The following is a 25,205-nucleotide window of genomic DNA, read 5'->3' as shown; positions in this document are numbered from 1 at the left end:
ATATATATGAGAAATTTGAGAGATACGTAATGAAATGTTAGCTCTGCTTTCTTCCCATAGATGCTGCCAGACCTGCTGAGTTTCTCCAGTTTCTGTTTTTGCATAGCTTGTGGTAGTTTAGACTGGGTTATCTCTATCACGTACCTATCTCTATCACGTGCTGGCTATACGTTTTGATGGCTATATTTCGTATGCCAACCCTAATTTGGAGTTGTTTAAGTTGGCATTGAGTTCAGACATAAGGGCAGCATGGTGGCTCAGTGATTACTACTGGTGCCTCACAGCTACAGGGGCCCGTGTTCGATTCCAGCCCCAGGCAACTCTGTGTGGAGGTTGCACATTCTCCTCATGTCTGTGTGGGTTTCCCCCAGGTGCTCCAGTTTCCTCCCACAGTCCAAAGATATGCGGGTTATGTGAATTGGCCACATTAAATTTCCCATGGTGTTTAAGGATGTGTAGGCTATGTGATTAGTCAGAGGAAATGTAGAGTACAGAGGAACCTCAATTATCCAGCATTCTATAATCGAATATCAGATTATCTGGCAGTATTGCAAGGTCCTGAAGCTCGGCTAAACTATGTTATCCAGCATTTAATTATCCGGAATTTGATTAATCAAACAAAATGCTGCCCACGTGTAACGTTCGAATAATCGAGGTTCCTCTGTAATAGGAGTAGGCGAAAGGATCTGGGTGGGATAATTTTGAAGGGTCACTGTGGACTTGTTGGGTCAATAGCCTGTTTCCACACTGTAGGGAGTCTATTCTATGAAAAACCAACTTTGTATTGTTTAAGTAAAACTATACTGACATCTATTCACAAGATTATTCTGCTTTGGTATTAAGGTCTGTTTCATATTGCTTATCTTTTTCCTCTGTTTGGCAGATAAACCCAATGGCTTTCAGGGCAATCCTGCAGTATTTCTATACAGGTATGTAATGTGCTGCCTTATCTGTTATGCATTGGAGAAATTGGAGTATAGGTGATGGGCCCAGTTGATACAACTCTCGTTTCTAAGTCTCAAGTTTGTGGATTCAAGCCCTGTTCCAGGAAGCACAGATTCTAGGCTGACCCTCTCAGTGCAGTACTGAAGGAGTGCTGTATAGTTGGAGGTGCCATTTTACAGGTGAGATGCTAACATGAAGTATAATGTGCCACCTTGAATGAATGATCTCTTGACATTATTTGAAGACGAGGGAGAGAATTCACTCCTCTTCTGACTAATATTAATCCCTCAGCCAATCCCACTCTCTGGCCATAATCACATTGTTTATGCTGCCCTGCCTAATGCAAATAGATTAAAAGAAGGCAGTGGACTGGTGGCCATATTACTGGCCCAGTAATCTGGCAACAAAAACAGAAATTGCTGATGAAACTCAGCAGGTCTGGCAGCATTTGTGGGAAGAAAGCAGGGTTAGGAGTTAACATTTTGACTCCATCAGAATCCAGCAAACCAAGTTAATGGTCTGGGGACATGGCTTTAAATCCCAGATGGAATTTAAATTTGATTAATAAATCGGAAATTAAAAAGTCAGGAATGGTGATTATAAACCATTGACTATTCTGTTAAAAGCCCGTCTCGCTTGCTGATATACTTCATGGAAAGAAATCCGACATCCTCACCTGATCTAGCCTACATGTGACTCCAGAACCATAGCAATGTGCTTGACTCAGAGCTGCACCCAAAGAACAATTTGGGATGGGCAATAAATGCTGGCATTACCAACTAGCACCCATGTTTTGTGTATGAATTTTTTTTAAAAAAGTCTCTGGCTGATGTGTTTTCTACATTACAGCAGAGACTACAATTTACAATGTTTAATTGCCACATGCATTTATTTCAAGTCTGTCGTCTTGTGCAGTTGTAGAATGTGGAGAAAAAATGTTTGACGGAATTGCAAGAATTTATGCAAAAGAAGGTCAATGGGCCATAGTTGAAAATGTGTTGCTGGAAAAGCGCAGCAGGTCAGGCAGCATCCAAGGAACAGGAGATTCTACGTTTCGGGCATAAGCCCTTCCTGAAGAAGGGCTTATGCCCGAAACGTCGAATCTCCCGTTCCTTGGATGCTGCCTGACCTGCTGCGCTTTTCCAGCAACACATTTTCAGCTCTGATCTCCAGCATCTGCAGACCTCACTTTCTCCTCAATGGGCCATGGTGTCTATACTAGCTCCTGACTAGATCTATCTATTCGTCCTTTCCCTATGTTGGTTGTGTTTTTTTTCCTCATTTTAAGTGTCTGTCCCTTTTGCTTATTGTGTACCATTTCTCTGAGCGTATGTGCTTTTGCCTTTTGTTTCAGTAGCACTGGTGTGTCATCCAAGGGGTCATTTTTCATTCTTACACAGCCTGTACCAGCTCTTTCAAAGAGGTATCTGATTAGTTCCATCCACCTGCTCGCTTCCCCATAGGCTTGCAGATTTTTCCTATTAAGTATTTATCTGATTTGCCTTGTTTGAAATTTATAAGTGAAACTGCTTCCATCACCCTTTCAGAAAATGCATTCCATTTTCATAACTTGCTGTATGAACAGCTTCTCCCTATCTACTCTATCAAAGCTCTCTAGAAATCTAAATATATCGACTTTGTTCAACCCTTAATGTTCTCTGCTCTGAGAATAGTCCAGTTTATCATCTGATAAACCTTGAATTCTTCCCTAAAGTGTGGCACCAAAGTTGAATACACTGTAGGATCAAATCTGTAATTTTGTAAAGGTTTCTTTTTGTCTGTTTATAGAGCCATGAATCACATGGTCTTTAACAGTTTTATTATCTTGACATGCCACCTCCAAAGGTTTGTGCATATGAGTTCCAAGCACCCTCTATTTCTATGCCCCTCCTGTGAAATTGTCCTATTTATTTTATTGTTGCCTCTCACTTTTCCTTCAAAAATTTATTATTTACACTGTCCGCATTAAATTTCATCTGTTGTGTGGTTGCCCATTTTACCAGTCCTCCTGACATCGTCTGTTATCCTCATTTGTTACCACATTTGCAAACTCTTCAATTATACCAACATACACAAGTTCAGGTCCTTCAAATTACATTGGCAACACCGATGCCAGGGGGAAGCGCCACTGTGTGACAACATAAGAGTCTGACAAATGACTTCACCACTACTCTTGACATTGTCTCTCCCATCTTTCAACTTAATCATGCTGCACGCGGATGATACTGTGTTAGTAAATCTATTACGTTGCACTTGCATGAAAAGCCTTTTGAAAGTCCATATATATTCCTTGTTTCATTAAAGAACCCAAATTGAGGTGGTTCGGAAATGATTTATCTTTAATAAATCTGTTGGCTGTTGTTTATTTCCTCAAATTGCAGTTACCAGTTTTAATGGTTGCTTGTGTTTCCATAGGCCGCTTAGATATTGAAGTTGAAAATGTTGAAGATTTTAAAATCTTAGCAAAGCAATGCAAGTTAGAAGAACTCATCAGTAAATTAGAAGGCAAACGTAAAGAAGTCGATGAGTTTGGTAAGTGTTTGTAACTTCACTTGCACGTCTAGCTTTTTTTTTAAAAAAGCGAATTGTCATATTTCCCTTGATTATTTCTTTTTCTTCCCCTCTATAGCCCCTGAATAAAAACAAACTCCTTTATGTGATACCTTTTGCAATCTCAAAGTCCCAGAGTGCTCTCAACCCATTTATTTTTGTCACTAATGTAGGGAAATGCAGCCCCCACACAGCAGGATTTTGTAAAATTCAGTGAGCAGAGGATCTGTTCTGGTGAGGTAGCTTGGTAGATGCAGGTGACTCGATGAAAGTCCAAAGATATGCGGGTTATGTGAATTGGCCACATTAAATTTCCCATGGTGTTTAATCTTTAACAACCAAGTCACACTGACCGATCGTTAAGCAGACTTCAGAGCAGTTAATATGACCCATTTGCTTTTATCCTACATTAAAAGTCACAAAGCATAATCATCTTATAAAGGTGGCCTCACAGCGCCACAGACCCACGTTCGATTCCAGCCTCTGGTGACTGTGTGGAGTTTGCATAATTCTCCCCATATCTGCGTGTGTTTCCTCCGGGTGCTCTGGTTTCCTCCCACAGTCCAAGATGTGCAGGTCAAGTGAATTTACCATGCTAAATTGCCCATAGTGTTAGGTGCATTAGTCAGAGGGAAACTGGTCAGGTGGGTTACACTTCGGAGGGTCGGTATGGTCTTGTTGGGGCGAAGGGCCTGTTTCCACACTGTAGGGAATCTAATTTAATCTATATTTATGACCATTTGATAGTGGATTGTGAAGCTGTTAAGTTTTCTCTGTTTTTATTAAAACAGTTTCCTCAAAACCTGGAACCTGGGTGAAAGTCCTGACGCTTGAACCTGATGAAAACTGCAGCTTGCAGGATGATCTGGCCATACTCGCTGACTGTGCCCTGCCTGCTGAGCTCAGGGTAGGCTTTAACTTCTAATACTTTAGCAAAAAACAAATTACAACGGACCTAGATTTTTGGAATTGATTTTTTCCAGAGAGAATGATCAAAGTGAGGGTATTAGAGGTGTTCAAAACCATGAAGTAGATGGAGTACATAGGGGGGAATCTGTTCCTGATGGCAGAGTGATCTGTAGCCAGAGAGCACAGATGGAGGAAGGTTTATAGATGAACCAGAGGGTGAGGGGATGAGAATCATCTTTTCCAAACCAGTGACTTGTGACCATCTCGAATGAACTGTGTGAAAGGTAGTAGAAACTTATTCCATGATCATGTTGGAAATGGAATTGAAAAAATCATAATAACTTGGCATGGCTATGAGGAAGATATCGTTGTGCAACTAAATGGATGGTTCTTTCAAAGAGACCTGCTCAGTGACCTCTTTCTGTGCAGTATCATTCTTCGGTTCCCTGATCAAAAAATGAATGACTCGTGAATATATAGGGATGTTTGAGTAAAGATTACAATGTGCTGTGCAAAATTATTCCTAAACTGCTATAAACACAACTTTTTACAATTCAAAAACTTAAAAGAACGCTACTTGAATGCTGACTCCTCTCATTTTTCTAAACTCCAGAGAGGATCAGCCTTAACTACTCAATCTCTCTTCATGCGACATACCCCTCACCTCTGGAATCAATCCAGTGAACCTTCTTTGAAATGCTCCAATACAACTACATCACTCAACTAAGGGGGCCAAAATTCTACACACCACTCAAGGTGCGGTCTCACTAAAGCCTCGTACAGTTGCAGCAACGTTTCCTACTTCTATATTCTTAACACTCGACATACCTTTTAGATAAATTGGTAATATTTGGTACAACTTGGGGAATAAAGGGTAAAGTCTGACCAAACTATTGGGCTGCTCTCACGTGAGAGAGAGAGAGAAAAATGATTGGTAGTGGTTTTACCTGAGGGTCTCCAGGTCTCAGGTGAGGGGGGAGGTTGAAAAGGAGAGTCTTCATGGTAACCTCAGCCAGTGCAGGAATGAAATTGCATTGCAAACCAGCTGTCCAACCAACTAAGCTAACTGACCTCTGGGAATAGCTGAACTCAATTTATGGCATGCTAACCCAAAGGGTTGGAACACTGAGCTGATGATCTCTGTATCAGTATATTAAAAGAGGTGGTTGTAAGGGCGTTGGCTGCACTGGTGGATGTATTACAAATTCAGTAGAATTTGAAATGGTGTTTGCAGGCTGGATGGTTGCAAATATAACTCCACCCTTTAAAGAAGGAGGGAGGGAAAAGCCAGGAACGGCAGAGCTGTTAACCTGACGGCAGTAGGAGAGAAAATAATAGAATCTGCTGTAAAGGGTGTGATGACCGGAAATTATCCGATTGGTGTTGTGGACCAGACCAAACCCCCTCAAAATATTCAGATCATAGTCTAGGGCCTAACATTATTTTAAAGGTAAACATAAGGTGTTGTGTTCCTGATGCGATTCGATTGGTCAAGCTAAGCATATTTTATTTATCGTCTATAGTTAAAAATACAGCAAAGGACGAATTGAATAACAACTCTATTGGAAAGCTTAATAGTCGATAAAGTAACTATAACTAATTAAATGTTCCAGTATATTAACATCCCATAAACACACTCTTGGCAAAAGTCATATTCAGAAAACAGATTGTCTCACATACAGCTCCAGTAGCAGGATGAGAATCCCCAGCTTATGGCTGTGACTGAGAGGGGGGAAAAACAGCTTCCACTTCTTCAAAGCTCAAACTAAAAGTCCTGCTTCTGTTGGAGCTTGACCACACCCATTCAGGCTGCTTCTATTGTTCCAAATTTAAAAAACCCTAGGTCTCTCAAGCTGTTTACTCTAATAGCTCTGATAGACTGCTCAGTACCTCTGCCTTAAAATGTCTCTTCAAAAAAAAAACCGGTTACAATAACATCTTAAAGCCATAGTATTGTTACATTGGGAAGTGTCAACAAGGATTTATAATTCTAGATTGATATATTTCGATACAGGTGATAGAAAAGAAGTGAGGTTTTAACAAAAAATTATAACTGTGTCAGGAATAGAATAGCCCTGGAAGGACTCTAAGCCAGCAGCATAATAAAGAGCAATCTATAGTTCTAGCAAATGAGTTGAAATTTGAATTGTTTCAAGGCCATCAAAATATTTAAAAAGTCTTTTCTTCCCCATTGAAATGAACTGGACTAAATCTTGCTCATGGTGAGGCACTTAATATTTTTAGAATTGTGACAATGTTTGATCGTAAGATGTACCAGTGTGTATGATTGTGAAACGCAGCTTAGTTGGTGGTGTAGTGTAGAGGGATTAACTCTTCCTGGTAAGAGACAGTTCCCTTGCAAAATGTCCTACACCCAGTTTCAACATTGTATTTCCCTTATTTGAAAAATAGCATCAGTGTTTTTCTTTCTCTCGTAAAGAAATAATGTTGATCTTTTCCTACCCCAGGTTGGTTTTGGTGAGCTGCCTTTCGACAGCACTGATAACTTTAGCAGTTATGCTGATTTGAGTTTCCGAGTCGAAGGTTATATCTTCCTGTGCCACAAGGTACGCCAAATCTGAAAATGCCTATTCGTAACCAGGTTTTTTAAAAAAAATGATTTGGAGGTGCCAGTGTTGGACTGGGGGTGTACAAAGTCAAAAATCATACAACACCAGGTTATAGTCCAACAGATTTGTTTGGAAGCACTAGCTTTCAGAGCGCTGCACCTTTATCAGGTCGTACCTGATGAAGAAGCAGTGCTCTGAAAGCTAGTGCTTCCAAATAAACCTGTTGGACTATAACCTGGTGTTGTGATTCTTAACTTTTTTTTTAAAAAAAACTGTTCTACCTGTAATGTTTGATTCTTTTCCAAAATGTTACTTGAACTTACTTCAGGCATATGTCCAACTTAATTGTTTTAGCATGTAGTGTGCCTCACTTAATTATGCTTATTTCTGTACCAAGTTTTAAAAAAATACATAAAGCAAGTTATGAGTTGATATTTTTGATGTATCTTTCCTTGGAGAAAGAACATCTGTGGCAGGTGGTGAGAGAACCAACAAGAAGAAATAACATACCTTAATCAGTCTGCCTGCTGCAGATATATCTGTTCATGACAGTATTGGTAAGAGTGACCGCACAGATCTTGTGCAGGCAAAGATCCATCTTCACGTTAAGAATACCCTGTCTCATGCTGTGTGGCACTATCACCATGCTAAATGGGACAAACTTTAAACAAATCTAGCAACTCTAGACTGGGCATCTTTTATGTGCTGTGGGCAGAATTTTACCTCCAGCACTATCTGCAACCTCATGGCCCAGAATTTCTGCCACTCTACCATTACAGTACCATCACCCCTAGTTCAGTGAAGAGTACATGATGGCATGCCAGGAGCAGCACCAAGGAAACCTAAAATAACCTGGTGAGGCTACAAGAAAAAGCTACTCATGTGCCAAGTAACACAAGCAACAACTGTCAGACAGGGCTAAGGGATTCGGCAACCATTGGATCAGATTTAAGTTCTACCATCCTGCTACATCTAGTCAGGGGCAAGTAAGCAACTCGCTGGAAAAGAGGATTTCACAAATATCAACAATAATGACCAGCATATTAGTATAAGAATTCAGGTTAAAGTATCAATTAAAGGATCTAACCTTCACTTCTTGACATTCACTGGTATCACCACCATTGAATCCTCCATTATCGACTACCATCGACCAGAAATTGAACTGCTCCAGCTGCGTAAAAATACTTTGGCTATAAGGGCAAGTCAGAGGCTAGGAATCTTGCAGTGAGTAACACGCTACCTGACTCCCCAAAACGTGTCCACCATCTGCAAGGCACAAATGTGGAACGTTAAAAACCCAACCCACTTGCCTGGGTCGATGTAGCTCCAACAACATTCCAGGACAAAGCAATCTACTTCATTGGCACCGCATCTGCAAACATTCAGACCCTCCACCACCGACATTCAGTAGCAACAGTGTCCACCATCTAGAAGAAGCCCAACAGAAATTCACCAAGGTTCCTTCGACAGCACTTTCCAAACTCATTTCCATTACTATCTGGAAGAACCAGGGTAGGAGCTACATGGGAACACTACCGCCTCCATGTTCCCCTCCAAGCCACTCACCGTCCTGATTTGGAAATAAGTCACTGTTCAGTTGCTGAGTTAGAATCCTGGAACTCCTTCCATACCAGCTGTTTGGATCTACCTGCACCAGGTGAACAGCAGTGGTTCAAGAAGGCAGCTCACCATTACTACCTCACTTTCAACTCCAGTACACAAGGGATGGGCAACAAAATACTGGCTCAGCCAGCGACTCCTGCATTTCATGAAGTCTTTAAAAATATTTATTTAAGCGAAACAAAAGCATAAATAATGTGAAACTAAATGTAGTTGTTGTTGAAAAACCTCAGCAGGTCTGGTAGCATCTGTGAAGAAAAATTAGTTAACGTTTCAGGTTTCTTTAACCTTTCTGAGGAAAGGTCAACGGACCTGAAACATTAACTCTGACTTTTCTTCACAGATGCTGCCAGACCTGCTGAGGTTTTCCAGCAACTTCCGTTTTTGTTCCTGAGTTACAGCATCCGCAGTTCCTTCAGTTTTTATTGTGAAACTAAGCGCAACCAACTTTACCATGTTTGTTAAAGAAATTACCATTCAAAACTAGCCCAGCATAAACCAGCTCAATCCGTGAGTTCAGTGGAAGCATATGTCCTTATACACATCTGAGTGCAAAGTCGAGAGTGTGGTGCTGGAAAAGCACAGCAGGTCCGGAAGCATCCAAGGATCAGGAGAATCGACATTTCGGGCATAAGCCCTTCATCAGGAATTCTCCTGCTCCTCGGATGCTGCCTGAACTGCTGTGCTTTTCCAGCGCCACACTCTCAATTCTGATCTCCAGCATCTGCAATCCTCGCTTTCTCCACATCTGAGTGCAGTGCTTTGATTGTTCCTCTGGCAATGTCTGCACTGCCTCAGGCGTTGTTACCTTGCCCTTGGGTCAGAACATGTAGGACTGCTGAGAGCTCGTGTGGCCAATATTTAACATGGTCCCAGATATTCCCCTGACGGCATGACCTGCCAAGTGTTCCATTACTGTCAACAAGCCCCTGCATTGCAGCACAAAACATGGTACATTCTGAATGAATAGCATTATTATCAAAGGAAACTCCGACCTTTCAGTCCTTCACGCTTCTTCTTTGAGCTCATTGTTTTATTTTTCATGTTGGCCGTTTTTATATTGAAAGGCAAGTTTGTGTCGGTTTAATTTAAAAATGAATTGAATTTTCAGTCCACTCCATTGACAGTCTTGGCACTGTGTTACAGTGGTTGATGTTTCCCCAGTGGATCTGCCTCTCCTTGCAATTTCAGCCTGGGAGAGTATTGGCAGGCGGGGCACTGGGAACCACAGAGCAGCCCCCAGTGTGATTTTAGTGACAATTGGAGTTGGAAACTGCAGCTAAAATGTCATTGCGGTTGCCAGAGAGGAGGCACCCTGTGTCCAATGATTTCACTTTTTGCAAAGAGTGCATTGACAGTGACTGCTTCTCCTCGTCCTCCATCTTGCAAACCACTTAAAATCTCACAGGCTCTCAGCTGCATCAGGAAGTTCAACCTTGTTTACTGTTTTCCCCAATAACGCATGATGTATGGCAGGGAGAGCAAGGCAGGCTCTTTAGCGAAGAGTTGGCACAAATATGATGGGAAGAATCACCTCCTGTGTTGTTAACACGACAGCTCTCTGATTGTGTAAGGTTGATGTTGATATCTTGTCTTTGTCCCTTGTAGGCATTTTTTTGCAGTCGTAGTGATTATTTCAGAGCCCTGCTGCAGGATCATTTCTCCGAAAGTGAGGAACTTCAGAGTCAACCCAGTATTCCCATGGTGACCCTCCACAACATGACTGAGGACATCTTCATCCGAGTCCTTTACTATATCTACAGTGATGATACCGAGGTAAGATTCAGTGCAGAAATCAGTAGAAATGTTTTCTGGCTATGAGGTCAAGGTGGGGGATTGGTGGGGGGTGGGGGCCTTTGATTATGTTGGCTGCTTTCCTGAGGCAGTGGGAAGTATCAACAGAGTCAATAGATGGAAGGCTGGTTTTCGTGATGGACTGGGGTGTATTTGCAGCTCTCTGTAATTTCTAGCAGTCTTGGGCAGAGGAGCTGCCAATATCAAGTTGTGATGTATCCAGAGAGGATGCTTTCTATAGTGCATCTATAAAAATTGGTAAGAGTCATTGTGGACATGCTGAATTTCCTTATCCTTGTGAGGGAGTAGAGGCGTTGGTGTGCTTTCTTGCCTGTAGTGTCAATGTGGATGGACCAGGATAGATTGTAGGTGATATTTGCTCCTAGAAACTTGAAGTTCTTGACCACTTCCATGTCAGCACATTGATGCGGACAGGGGGCTTGTCCTCCTCCCCACTTTCTGAAGTCAATGACCAGCTCCTTCACTTTGCTGACATTGAGGGAGTGATTGTAGTCTCTACACCATGCCATTGAGCTGTCAGCCTCCTTCCTGTATTCTTGTCTGGTCTCTGAGCTTGCCTCAGTTGCAAACACTTCGTCTGATTAATCTGAAGGTTGTAGTTATGTATCCATCTCCAGGATTTCAGCAAGTAATCCCAGCTCAGACTCCTGCGCTCTCTTTTGGATGAAGTATTTGAATGAATCTCTACCTGCTTGCTCAGGTTAAAATGAAAGAGGAGCAGATAGCTCTTCCAATGTACTGACCAACATCTCTTCCTTAACCAAATCGTCAAACCCGGATTAATTGGCAGTTCATCCATTTGCCCTTTGTGGGATCTTACTGTGCGTAGATTTGACTGGCACAACAGGAAGTACACTTCAGGGTAAGCCAGTGATGCATCCTAAGGATGTCAGTGTATTCTCTCGAGGCATTTCATTTTTTGAGAACAATTGATCATTCACGGTCCTCCGAATTCACAACATTTAAAACAACATTACAGTTAAAAGCTTTTCCCTCAATTTTGACCTGGTTTGGGAATGTCATAGTAGACCATTTGCAAGGATCTGAACATGGCCATAAACCAGGGAGCAGGAAGAAAGTAGACCGGTTCCGTGTCCCTCAGATAAACCGATGCAGCAAGCTTGCTTTTCCATATTGGAAATGTGGTACTTTCAGGGTGTAGGATTTGAATTTTCCACTAGGTAGCAATATTGCATTGTGAACTTCAAAGCAGATTTCAAAGTCTCCCAAGTGAGCTTTCAAATTGAGAACTAGAATATATTGCCTGTTTACAGCACTTGACCTGACTTGAAACCCAATTCCCATTTATTAAGACAGTGTCAGTCACTCTAAGGAACCAATTAACATCAGCAAATCCTTCTTATTAATTTACAGCTACAAAAAGAATTAGATCAACGCAAGTACAAATTAAAATTGTATTCTAAGAATGCCCAACTTCAGATATACAGATACCAGTTTGAAAGTTTGCAGTGGTGTGCCTCATAAGGAAGAAGGAAAAGAAGAAACCCATTCACTCCCTCCAGGTTTATTCCTGCCTTTAATCAGATGGTTGGTGAAATCCTTTAACCCAACTTTGCTCCATATCCTTCTGTGAATTTATCTGGGAAAAATGTTATCACTCTTCATTCACCCCAGCATCCATGTTGTGGGGCACCACTGCAGCACTGCTGCCTCACAGCACCAGGGTCCTGGGTTCAATTCTAGCCTTGGGTGACTGTATGTGTGGAGTTTGCACATTCTTCTCGTGTCTGCATGGGTTTCCTCTGGGTGCTCTGATTTCCTCCCAGAATCCAAAAATATGCAGGTTAGGTGAATTGGCCATGCTAAATTGCCCATAATGTTTAGAGATGTGTAGGTGAGGGGAAATGTAAAGTAAATAGAGTAGGGGGAACAGGTCTGGGTGGGATACTCTTCGGAGGGTCAGTGTGAACTGGTCAAATGGTCTGTCCCTACATTGTAGGGATTCTCTAGAATTCTATAGAAATTCTATTCCATAGATTGGAGAAAAAGAGGATTCGACTAACTTTTGTGTGTGTGAGAGAGAGAGAGAAGTGATGGAGAGGAAGGAAAGGGAAGAAGAGAACTTGCCTACTGATTGGACGCATGTAGGGCAGTACTAGAAACATGGAAAGTGCACCTGCTTTACTGGGGAAGGTGAGTAGTTGAGGCTGTGGTGGAAGGGGTGGAGTGATGCAGAGGAAGTAAAACCAGTCTTTTTTGGGGGAAGCATATTATTACTTCCATTCCCAGCGTAGAGAATGATGCTCTACAAATGCTTGAAGCTCAACGCTTTGTTACTTGGCACCACTTTTGACATTCTCTTCCTTGACCACTGCACAGTGGCAGCAGTGTAAACTGTCTACAGAATGAACTGCAGCAAGTCACCAAGACTCCTCCGAGAGCATCTTCCACATCTGTGACCTCTGCCATCTGGAAGAACTAAGGCAGTGATGCTTGGTTTCTCTCCAAGCCTTATGTGATCCTGACTTGGACTTAAACTCCACTATCCCATGGTCAAAGTCCTGGAATTCCTTCCCTAACAACACTGTACCACGTATCCACACCACACGACTGGAACTGTTCACAAAGGTAGCTCACGACCATTCTTTCAAGGTCATTTAGGTTGAGCAGTAAATGCCGTCCACAATTCATAACTGAATAAAATAAACACTTTGCAGATGCTACATAATTGGAGGGAGGCTGCTGAAGGGACTTCATTGAGAATACCAATCACCATATGCATTTTAATTTTGTCAGTAAATCTAGGATGCTCTTGAGAGTGATGGCCCTGTCAAGGTCAACCAGGTCATTGACCTGGCTTTGAAAACAGCTGTTATACCAAAATTCACAAAAGTGTATCTTTCTAAACAAAAAAGGATTTTTCAGGCGCTGGGCTAATCTACCAAAGTCACCAAGACTTTGTCTCTGAGGATTTTGTCTCAGATGTTACAGCTGAAGGACATTTAGTCCTTTTGTCTTTTTTTGGTAAGGCTGCAACATTCATGGTCATTCTCTCTAGCTAGCCCACAAGTTAATCAAGTTGACTAAATTCAGTTTCAGAATGCTTGACAAGTGGAAATGACCTTGTAATTGATCTACTTTAGTTTTATATTCTACACTACCACATCCATTCCACATAGTGATGTAAGGTCTATTCTGTACCTGCTTTTGTTATGTCTCACTGGGATAGTGCACTGAAAACCAAGACCCCACCCATTTTCCCAGAGTAATCACAAAAGTTAAAGATTTTATAAAGTAAGCAAAGTTCCTCAATTTCCCCAACTTTCACACTCTGGTTGATGGAAAGCACAGACCAGGTTTCTGTATTGAACAGGAATTACTATTTATTGCATGTAATTAGACACTAACTACAGGTAAACAGATATAAACTGTCAGCATGTAACAGTCCTGGTAGTTCTCCTACAACATGATTTGGCTGTGACGCGATTGGTGACTTGCAGATTTTTTTTATTGCAAAGCAAGCTCCCGTTCGCTGTTCCACGATTCCATCCCAGGTACTTAGCTGAACAGCAAAATGCAGCCTCACGATCCTCTGTCTGCAACATCAGTGTGTTCAGCTAAAAGAGGAATGCAATCAGCTCTGCAAGTCTTGAAACTTAGCTTGAAACTGGGAATTGTGGTCTACATTTAGAAGGAATTTTACTTTGAACTGGGGAAGAATCTTGAGGAGGACTGGACTTCCACACTGGCATTGTGTGGTCAGTTATTCCTGGGCCTTCTGGTGAAGTGCTTCGTGAAAGGTACAGTGCTATTATCAATGATTTTATTGTTAAATGTACTGTTACATTTCATTAAAATATATGATTTAAAGGTTTATTTAGACTATGCTATCAGTTGTTTGTTATCAGTTGTTAGGCTATTATTTTTGTGTTGATTTTTACTGATATTTTTAGCAGCTCACCTCTAGCCCTGTTTTTTCCATAAGCCCCATTATTTATATTGTGCAGTTTTCTATAACATGGTGTTGTAGAGGAACACTCCTGCTCCTTGGATGCTGCATGGCCTGCTGCGCTTTTCCAGCGCCACACTTTTCAACTCTGGTCTCCAGCATCTGCAGTCTTCACTTTCTCCTAGTTATTCAGGAACACAACTACCAAGTCATAGGAGAACAACCTGTACTAATTAAAACTCTAATCCCTTCATAAGATCATCCTTGCACACACTGAGAAAATTAGGCTGTTGGTGGAGGGAAAACTGGAAAGCCAGTTCAGTGGCCTTTATTCCCAGGCTGTGTTGCTGAGATGATCCTTGTTCTTTTGGCTGGTTTTCTTTTAATATGTTTATTTATTTAATCGCTTTTGCCATCTGGGTGTAGCTGGCTAGCCCCTAGTTGCCCTTGAGAAGGTGTTGGTGAGCTGCCGCCTTGAACCACTGCAGTCCACCTTTTTGTAGCTTGACTCACAATGCTACTGTGGTGGAATTCCACCTCTGACTTACCAATTAAAATCGTAGCTAGACCTTGGAATGCATGTTCATAGCTCCTTGAAAGTAGTGTTGCCGGTAGATAGAATAGTGAAGAAAGCATTTGGTATGCTTTCCTTTATTGATCAGAGTATTGCATACAGGAGTTGGGAGGTCATGTTGTGGCTGTACAGGACATTGGTTAGGCCACTGTTGGAATATTACGTGCAATTCTGGTCTCCTTCCTATTGGAAGGATGTTGTGATACTTAAAAGGGTTCAGAAAAGATTTACAAGGATGTTGCCAGGGTTGGAGGATTTGAGCTATAGGGAGAGGCTGAACAGGCTGGAGCTGTTTTCCCTGGAGCATCGGAGGCTGAGGGGTGACTTGACAGAGGTTTATAAAATAATGAGAGGGAAGAATAGGGTAAATAGCCAAAGTCTTTTCCCTGGGGGAGGGAAGTCCAGAACTAGAGGGCATAGGTTTAAGGTGAGAGGGGAAAGATATAAAAGAGACCTAAGGGGCAACTTTTTCACACAGAGGGTGGTACATGTAAGGAATGAGCTGCCAGAGGATGTGGCGGAGGCTGGTACAATTGCAATATTTAAAAGGCATTTGGATGGGTAGATGAATAGGAAGGGTTTGGAGGGATATGAGGCAAGCGCTGGCAAATGGGACTAGATTGGGTTGGGATATCTGGTCGGCGTGGACGGGTTGGACGGAAGGGTCTGTTTTGTGTTGTTCATCTCTATGACTCTATGCAGTGTTGAAGAGAGAGAAGCTGGTTTTCTTCAGATTTATAATGGGTTTGACTGGACAGGGCAGAAAGTTCAATCCTGAGCTGGGGAAGACTTGAACTTTTCTGTTTTTAACATGTTCCCAGCTCCAAGCTGCTCAGTTCCCAGAAAACCAAGCACACAGTCGTTGGCAGGCAAAAGGTCACTGTCATTGATAACTACTCCAAAGAGCAGTCAACTTCTTGTGGCCAATCAGAGCTGCATCTGTACAGCCCCTCAGCTCTAAATCATTTGTAACTCCCCCTTTTGATTACTGTTTGTTCAAACAGTTGTTTAAAAGATGTTTGCCATAGGTTTCAGCTTAATTGCTTTTCAAAACTGCAGCTCCCTTTCAAACACTGGTTTTAAAGCAGCTCCTTTTCAGTCCAGGTCAGTTTTTAAAAACACAACCATAAAGGCACCGTGCTTAGATTATCAGTCAAATTTCACTGAGTTACGTTAACAGTCGGTAATGTAAGGACCATCCTTGGATTGTGAAAGATAGAGGGCAGTGTGGAGTGCCCTCTCTTATGGCATGTGCTGCTGAAATGATTAGAAACAGTCCCAGACTAGCTCCCAGCACACAATAGTTCTGTAAACGAGGTACCTCTCGCTGTCAAAGAACACCACTTGGGCATTAATGTCATCTGTGGAGCCATACAACAGTAGGTAGCTGAAGCCTTCAAAAAGGAAAGAAAGAATAAACAAACTGCAAAATGTATTGTGTTACAGAACCTTGACAGCGTTTTGTTTACTTTCTCTTGCTTACAGTTATCCCCAGAAAATGTGTATGAGGTGCTGTGCGTAGCTGACATGTACCTTCTGCCAGGCTTGAAGAGGTTGTGTGGAAAGACCCTTGTAACAATGCTGACTGAGGACAGCGTAGTCAACATTTGGAAGACCGCAAAGCTCTTCAGGCTTTCCCGACTTGAAGACCAGTGCACGGAGTATATGGCTAAAATCATAGAAAAGGTGATTTTTAATTTGGACTGGTAATGTCACATGTGATACCTAACTTTACATAATCCCAGGAGATGCAGGCAAGTATCTCTGACCTGTTGATCCAAACTAATCAGAGTAACTCACACCATGGGGCCCACTGGAAACAAAATAAAAATTGAACTGTGGATGCTGTAAATTAGAAATTGCTGGAAAAGCTCAGCAGGTCTAGCAGCATTTGTGAAGAGCAGTCAAAGTTAACGTTTCAGGTTCATTGAGTCACCAGAAACTCGAAACATTAACTCAGATTTCTCTTCACAGATGCTGCCAAATGTGTTGAGCTTTTGGCTGCTGAAAACAAACATGGGAAACGAAAGGATTGAGAAATTGATGTTGTGAGAATGAATAGTGTTTGATAACTTTTTTTAAAAACATATATTTTAGAGTTATAAACCAAAGCTTCACTTAAATATCATTTTTTAAAATAGTTGTTTTATAAGATTAAAGTATAAGATGCTGGTCAGATTCCAACTATACTGGATACCCAGCACAGTGGATAGTTCTGATCGCAAACCTTATTTTCCTTTTAAGAGTTAAACCTTCCAGCTAGTTCTGATCGTTGGGGTGGGGAGGGTTTCGTTATCTGCACTGATTAAGGAAATTGTGCTTATTTTCCCTTGTAGGAAATCCTTTTGCAGGGGCTTTAGGTGGAGATTGTTTGAGCAATTAAACTTCCTCCATGTGAATTATTCATTGTGGTGAAGGACTGGAGCTGTCAAGGACATAGGCAGGAGTGAGAAAGTGGGAGTCAGCTGGAACTTCTTCACCCAAAGGCAGGAGATTTGTGAAAGAGTTACCAAGGAAAGGGCATTTGAAATGTGAACAGGTTGAAGAGATGATTGAGAGAACAGGAATTGAACGATGCGTGCATTGATAGTATAGGACTTCAGTGTTCAGGCATGCTGTGACCAAAAGGACATTTCGCAACTTCTTGATTATCTTTGGTGTTGATCTTCTACTTGAACCATTGCATTCCTGTGCTTTCATGACTGCATTGGGTTGCCAATTTCAGGGTACTGATCCAGTGGCATTCGCAGGACCTTTATCTAAGTCAGGATAGTGAGAGACTTGGAGATAATTGGGATTTTTGATTCATTTACTTGTTGATCATTTGTTGTAATGTAATCTGTCTTTTTGCTGTATGTTGTTTTGTTGCTTAACCTGGGAAAACTTTGTGAAAGTTTCAGTCCTATTAAGTGTTGTGTTTTTTCAGACGTTTATGACGTAGCAGCAGTCTGATTTGTGATAGGAATAGAGAAATGCTGTGTTCATTAGTTAGGCAGTCTTGTTTTGTCTATTAAGGAAGGTCAAAAGATGCTTCCAAATGAAGATGATCATTTGGTCTCATTCGTCTCAGTTTCAGCCCCATCACCTTTCCTGGTCTCAACTGTCTGTCTTACTCTGCTTGTTATTGCCATCTTTGAGTGTTGTTAAATTTGTCTTCGGTCCTGAACCTAAGACCTATTTCTGATATCTTCAAACGTATTACCTATATAATTTCTCTACCCTATCATGCTTCTGTGATCTGAGTGGCCAGGGTTGGTTTTCTGACGATGGATACCAGCTAAATTGATATGGAGCTGCTTTAGATTACTTACAGTGTGGAAACAGCCCCTTCGGCCCAACAAGTCCACACCGACCCGCCGAAGCGCACCCACTCAGACCCATTCCCCTACATTTATCCCTGCACCTAACACTACGGGCAATTTAGCGTGGCCAATACACCTGACCTGCACATTTTTGGACTGTGGGAGGAAACCAGAGCACCCAGTGGAAACCCACGCAGACACAGGGAGAATGTGCAAACTCCACACAGCCAGTCGCCTGAGGCGGGAATTGAACCCAGATCTCTGGCGCTGTGAGGCAACAGTGCTAACCACTGTGCCACCGTGCCGCCCACAAACCTTGGGTTGACTTAGTGCTGCACCCAAGTACCTTTTCCATCCTTGGAGAGGCTGGGAATGCAGGTCTGCAGCCCTAAGATCCTCGGCCACATATTGAGTCGTCTCAAGCTTGATAATAAAGGTTAATACATTCTGCATTAGTATTCCGTGAAAGAACAGTATTAATTGAGGCATTGGAGGAGCTTGCGTTCCTTCTCAGCAAATATGCCTAGATCAAGGGAAAAAAAAACCTTTTTCACTCAAAAACAACCACAGACTTTCCACAATCCATGCATGATTACATAAATTGTGGTCCAAAACACAAGAACTCAACAGGGGTATTGATTCAGTTCCATTGTAAAATTGCCAACTGACCCATAATGAGCTACTTGTCTTGTCATCTGTTCCATTCATACATTTCTGGCCCTGTTATTTAATACTTACAACTTCATTGCTATTAGGGCCCCAAACCAAACTCTTGCCTGGTCCATCAAAAAGCAGATGATGCTACTGACTATTTATACAGCAAAAGGCCAGATCTTCTTCCAGTCACTAACCTTGTTTGTGCTTTGAAAACTTTGCAGTTGCCTCTTCATATTCTATATTCACTGATCAACTTAAATACTCCATTCATTATGCTTATCACTACAAGGCTTGTGTCTCTTGGGAAGCTGAGGCTAGTTACAGTGACTGGCTTATTGTATGTTCAGTCTTCATTATGATCTGGCACGGCATCAGGTAGTTAATTGGATGGGTATATTGTACTTGGCACTAACATTACATTTATAAAGTATTGAGTTTGCTTGCTAAAAACGCTATTGCAATAGTTGGAAGTTATTTAACGACAGAATATGCCGTACAAATGGAGTATCCTTTTAAAGTGAAAATTATGCTTATTTGTGGGCTGTTTAGATCCAGAATAGAAATGTCTTTCACCACAAATTGTGTTGTTACTTGCCTAACACCTTATAACCTTTCAATCCGATTAACTGTCAAATAGACTTAGTGCAAACTTCCAGCTGTGCCTTAGTTACACAGAACTGGAACTATTAACTATTTGGGTTCAAAATGTAACTTAATACTTACAAAGACCTGCATTTTATACTGTTGATTGCATCTCAGGCTGAACAGGCTGAAAATTTTTAAAGCAAAGTACTCAGGTGTGGGAGATCTAAAATAAAAACAAAGTGCTGGAGAAAGTCAACAGGTCTGATGGTATCTGTGGAGAGACAAACAGTGAACATTTGGAGTCTGATATGACTTAGTAACTGTTCAGAGAATTTGAACTAGAATTTGTTTCTCTCTCCACAGATACTGCCAGATATTTGAGTTTCTTCAGCATTTTCTGCTCAAATAAATTAAGATTGACAAGATTTTTTTATTAGGACGTGGATTCACCAGAACTCTGCTGTTCTTTGAATAATGGTATGGTGATTTTCTACATCCACCTGAGAGAGTGAGAATATGCTCAGTTTAATGTCTCACCAGGATTCACCACCTCTAGTGGTGTACCACTAAATCAATGTCAGACTAGAAATATCAGCCTGGATGTACTCCAGACTCTGCAGTGGGCCATGAATTTGGAGATGAGAGTAGTGCCTTCCTGAGTTCAGAGCTTAACAGCGATGGTGAGGGGGCAAACATTTACAAATGTGCAAAATTTGCAATTGCATGTATCAGCCTAAATCGTTATCTGCTTTCAAGAGATATTCATTCATCATTCTGTCGTTTACACCTCATCTGAACCCATCTTTTATTGCTAGTTCCACACGACCATATCTGCAACCCCCTGCCATCCAGCCTCCAATGGTTTTGCCATTCATATGCCTACCCTTTTTTTTTTGAACCCCCTCCCATTTTGCTAATAAAAGCTATTGCATCTCTAATGTTAATGCTTGTTCCTCTAACCACAGATGTTGTCAGACCTGATGAGTATTTCCAGTCCTGCTTTTACATGGGAAGATTTGCATCTGTTTTAATCACCTTTTTTTGTTTTCCTGGTCCTGTTGTAGCTTGTGGAATCGGAAGAGTTTGCTGAAGTGGTAAAAGAGGATGCTGCAGCCGTCGAGGCCCGACAGGAGACTGACTCCATTCCCCTGGTTGATGATATACGTTTCCATGTCACCAGCAATGTGCAGACTTATAGTGCCATCGAGGAAGCTAACCAGAAACTGCAAGCTTTGGAAGAACTTTTAGCTAGATTGGAACTCGAGTGTTAAGAGAATAATCACTTTTCCATTGTGACTAGTTACATAGATCATGTTGGAGGGCAGCACTGAGAAGAATGAGCTTTGCCCAGGCAGTATGGTTACTTTCTTGTGGACTTGACTGCATCTTAATGCGATAAGAAAGAAGGACATTTAGTCAAGAGACAGTGTCCCATTTTGTTTGCCTGCACTGAATGGAGGTTTAAAGCAATAAGGTGGAGCTCATGTAAGTGCTCTCCATCCCTCTGACATAGTGCTTATTCCTTAGCAGTTCTTATTCTTCCCATCCCTGATGCATGGATCATTCAGACTAATTCTGGCTACTTAGCAGGTACCTTAACTGGCCACAGACTTATCAGAAAGCACAAAGAAACCCTGTTAAAATGTCACCAAATTTTGGAATCTAAATTCCTGATAGTATGAAACAAGAATCTTAACTATTGTTTGAATTGAGAAAGCTGCATACTCACAGCATATCTGTTGAAGAATTAGGCGGAATATCTTGTGACTGTCACCGGAAATGTTTGTTATTTTGGGTTTCCTTCAGTCAATTTCTAACCTGCTGAATGTATGCAAAAATGTTCTGATTTTTTTTTTCCAAACTCTGTTTCCAGCTCTCTGCTATTTTTTAAAAGCTTCCAAGGAGATGTGTGTTTCAGGATAAGTACCAAACTGGCCCAATGCATTGACCAACCAAGGCAGGAGGGTCACAGGACTATTGGTCAGTGGGCAGACTCTTGAAGAGCTGTGTCTTAATACTGGGGCGCTCCACGGCTAATCTTTTTGTGCTTTCATGGATTCTGTGGGACTCTTGTTTTAGAGTCAGAGTTACTATAGATTAAAAATACCTGAAGAAGTAGCAAACTTTATAATCTGGAGGTAGGCTTTTGCAACTTAACTAATAAAAGCTAAATGGCTGGGTTGGGGAAGGTATATTGTCCCAATATTTTCTCTTAGAACCATGTTCCGTCCACTCTGAGTTGATTTTGTGCTTAGACTGATTACCAATGATTTTGTCATGCTCTGTGCCCCCGATTTTCTGCTGACGTCTGCATAGGGCCAAGAGTAAGCAATTTGAGCCTATTCTGCCAGTTTGTAGTCAGTGCAGCTCCATCCTTTTACTTCCTCCTGTTCCTTGTAATACTCTTGCTTTCTCAGTAAGTTTCAGCCTCCCTTTTTGAATGTAAGAAAAATACTGTAGGTGCTGAAAATCTGAAACAATCACAGAGAAACTCAGCCTGTCTGGCAGCATCTGTGAAGAGAGAAACAAAAGTCATTCTGAACGCAAAATGTTAAATCAGCTTCTCTCACCGCGGATGCTGTCAGACCTGCTGAGTTTCTTCAGCATCCTGTGTTTGTTTCTGTAAAAATGCATCTGGACTTTCCATTGTTTCGGCTGTGGATCCCACTTATTCACCACACCTTTGTGTGGGAGCCTTTTCTGGACCAGTTCCAGTAAAATCATAGCTGGGACATCAGAATGGAAAGTAACTTCAGGTGGCTCCCTTTCTGTCCAGTCCCCGGCCAACCTGATGAGGCTGACTCAAAGGCACCAGTGGCCTTCCTGCCTTGCTTCCCTTCGTATACAAATCTGTTTTTGTCGTCTCTATCCCGATTTAAAACCTCCAACTCGGTGGTTAAACCTCTGATTGTGCTGCAGGACCAAGAAAAGCTACAATTGATTCCCTCCCTGGGGAAGCCAGCAAGAGAGTAAGCTGCAGAGCATGTAGTTTTGGTCTGTTTAGATACCATTCTGAGCGGGCTTTCAAAATATGAGACTGTGTCTTTTTCTTTTAAAAAGAAAATTGGTGTTTAGAGACGTATTGCAGTGCAGTTTAATTTTAGTCTATCTTTCACAAAATGTGAATTCATACTTCAAGCCAGAAATTAATTGCTGTAAGATTGTTGTTTGTTATCACAGAACAGCTAGAGAATAGCACTATTTTAGCTAATTTAATGTCTCTATGCATATATAATATATATTTTATATATACATTATGTGCATATAAAACTATTTTGGCCCATCTGGCAGCAGATGCATTCGGAGTTCCTGAAGATATCAGAATGACTCCTTTAGTGTATCGATAACAGATTACATATCAAAGCATTTGTTGCACTTTTATTTAATTATTCAGTACTTCCTTCAGGTTCACTTCAGTGCAGATTTGTTACATATGTGGTATAATTCAAGCAATGAAATTCAAGGGTAAGCCAGGATAGCTTCACATTTAAAATGTAGTGTGATCTGCTTTCCATGCAAATGAATGTTATAAACCCAGTTATTTATAAATTCAATATGTTGTTACCAGCATGAACTGTGAAGTATGTGTTCCTGGATGAAAAAACTGTTTTCCTCTTTGGGAGCCATTTGCTGATCATTTAACGCAGTTTGAAAAGACTGAGTGATACAATGGGATAGAGGCCTGTTGACTGTAAAAGGCTTGTGTAAAAACGGTTTGGGATGGCACTGGGGCGACACAGTTAGCTCAGTGGTTATCACTGCCGCCTCACACACCAGGGACCCGGGTTTGATTCCAGCCTCGGGCAACTGTCTGTGTGGAGTTTGTACATTCTCCCCGTGTCTGTGTGGGTTTCCTCCAGGTGCTCTGGTTAGGTGGATTGGCCATGAGAAATGCTGTATAGTTTCCAGGGATGTGCAGGCTAGATGGATTAGCCATGGAAAATGCAAGGTCACAGGGATGGGGTGGGCCTGAGTGGGATGCTCTTCAGAGGGTCAGTGTGGAGTCCATGAGCTGAATGGCCTGCTCCCCCACTGGGGGATTCTGTGTCCACATTGGGTATTCAAATTCATGCAATGGGCATTTGAGGACTAAGTTGATCGTGTCTGTTTGATCACTTAAATGTCACAATTTGTATGATGGCTGAAATTTCCTTTGCAAACAATGGACTGAGTGGTGGTCTGGGTGAGAGGGTAAAGATTCTATGATCTTTAGACATATTTAGTAAATGGAATCAATACACTAAGGAAGTCACACTTACAAATATGCTCCTGTGTTGTGGCAAATATGACACTTGTGTGATGTTTTTAATTCATCACCTCAAATTGAACCCACCTGCCACCAACCGTATGTTTATGCCAGTGTTCTACAGCTCCAAGAACTCATCAGATGTAACCCAGAGCCAGAATCTATAATGATCCTGCTGGGTAGTTTAACACATGGCATGAAATTATGCTCACCTTTTTGTGTGTGTGTGTGTGTGTGTGTGTGTGTGTGTGTGTGTGTTTGGGGGGAGTCTTCCTGATATCAGTCCTGAATTGCCTTTCATATTTAACCTGTTCTTCCATCTTCCTTCTTACCGTTATGGTATGTTTTGAAGTCTGTGGCTTTTCTGAGAAGGTGATGGTGGGCTGTCCTTGTGAATCAGCGCTAGGTTTTGGTACGACTACGAGATTTGCTACACCAGCTTCACAGAGCAACCCAGAGTCCAGCACGTTGTGGAGATGCAGTCACATACATCGGCCATTCGTGGTCATGATAAAAAGGTTTTTTTTCTGTCAAGGTATTTATTTATATAACCCTGCATTACCATTGTGGTTATTTTTGGCGATACCACCTTTTTAAAGCCTATAAGACATAGGAGCAGAAGTAGGCCATTTGGCCCATTGAGTCTCCTCCACCATTCAATGAGATCATTGAGTATTAAGAGTATTGGCTAATTTGATAAACTAGCTGAAAATGTGTTGCCTGAAAAGCGCAGCAGGTCAGGCAGCATCCGTGGAATAGGAAATTCGACGTTTCGGGCATAAGCCCTTTATCATCACTTTCCTCTTTCCTGATGAAGGGCTTATGCCCGAAACATCGAATTTCCTATTCCTGTACCATCGCTGAATCGCCCACTGTCAATATTCTAGGGGTTACCATTGACTGGAGACTGAACTGGGTCACACATGTAAATACTGTGGCTACAGGAATACGTCAGGGGTTAGAAATTTTGCAACAAGTAACTCACCTCCTGCCTTCTCAAAGCATTACCCCTATCTATAGGCGACTTGATGCAATACTCTCCACTTGCCTCTCCAATAATAATCCAGTTTGAAAACATCCAAGACAAAGCAGTCCATTTGGTTAGCACCCCATCTCTCAATATTTGCTCCCTTCGCTGCTGATGTTCAGTAGCAGCAGTGTGTGTCCATCTGTGCGATGCAGTGCCACAGCTCACTAAGGCCTTACAAACCTGTGACCCCCCCCATCCATGAAAGAACAAGGACAGCACGCACACGGAAACACCATTAGCTGTATGTTCCTCTCCAAGTCAAACACCATGCTGACTTGGAACTATAACTGCATTCCTTCACTGTTGCTGGAAATCCCTCCTGAACGGCACTCTGGGTGTCCCTGCACCGTACAGACTGCAGTGGTTCAAGAAAGCAGCTCACCATCAATTGCTCACCTTGAGCAATTAGGGATGGGCAACAAATGCTGGAAAAGCAAGCGATGCCCATATCCTGTGGATGAATGTAAAACGTATTTATATTTCTCTGTTGTT

The 25,205-nt window shown here is 41.8% G+C and overlaps 1 protein-coding gene across 1 annotated transcript in view; it reads left to right on the top strand.

Moving 5' to 3' along the window:
* abtb1 (ankyrin repeat and BTB (POZ) domain containing 1) overlaps positions 1-22,968 on the top strand; it is a 46,413-nt gene extending 23,445 nt beyond the window's left edge. The window contains exons 6-12 of the mRNA XM_060835062.1: positions 884-929; positions 3,361-3,477; positions 4,287-4,402; positions 6,873-6,971; positions 10,203-10,370; positions 16,379-16,579; positions 20,502-22,968. Coding sequence (XP_060691045.1) covers positions 884-929; positions 3,361-3,477; positions 4,287-4,402; positions 6,873-6,971; positions 10,203-10,370; positions 16,379-16,579; positions 20,502-20,708 — 954 coding nt within the window. The 3' untranslated portion in view covers positions 20,709-22,968. The remainder of the gene's footprint in view (positions 1-883; positions 930-3,360; positions 3,478-4,286; positions 4,403-6,872; positions 6,972-10,202; positions 10,371-16,378; positions 16,580-20,501) is intronic.
* Positions 22,969-25,205: the final 2,237 nt, after the last annotated feature.

The sequence above is a fragment of the Hemiscyllium ocellatum genome, chromosome 14 (genome assembly GCF_020745735.1).
Source record: "Hemiscyllium ocellatum isolate sHemOce1 chromosome 14, sHemOce1.pat.X.cur, whole genome shotgun sequence".
Lineage (NCBI taxonomy): Eukaryota > Metazoa > Chordata > Chondrichthyes > Orectolobiformes > Hemiscylliidae > Hemiscyllium > Hemiscyllium ocellatum.
The sequence above is the reverse complement of the archived record's forward strand: the minus strand, read 5'-3'. Positions and strand labels throughout refer to the sequence as shown.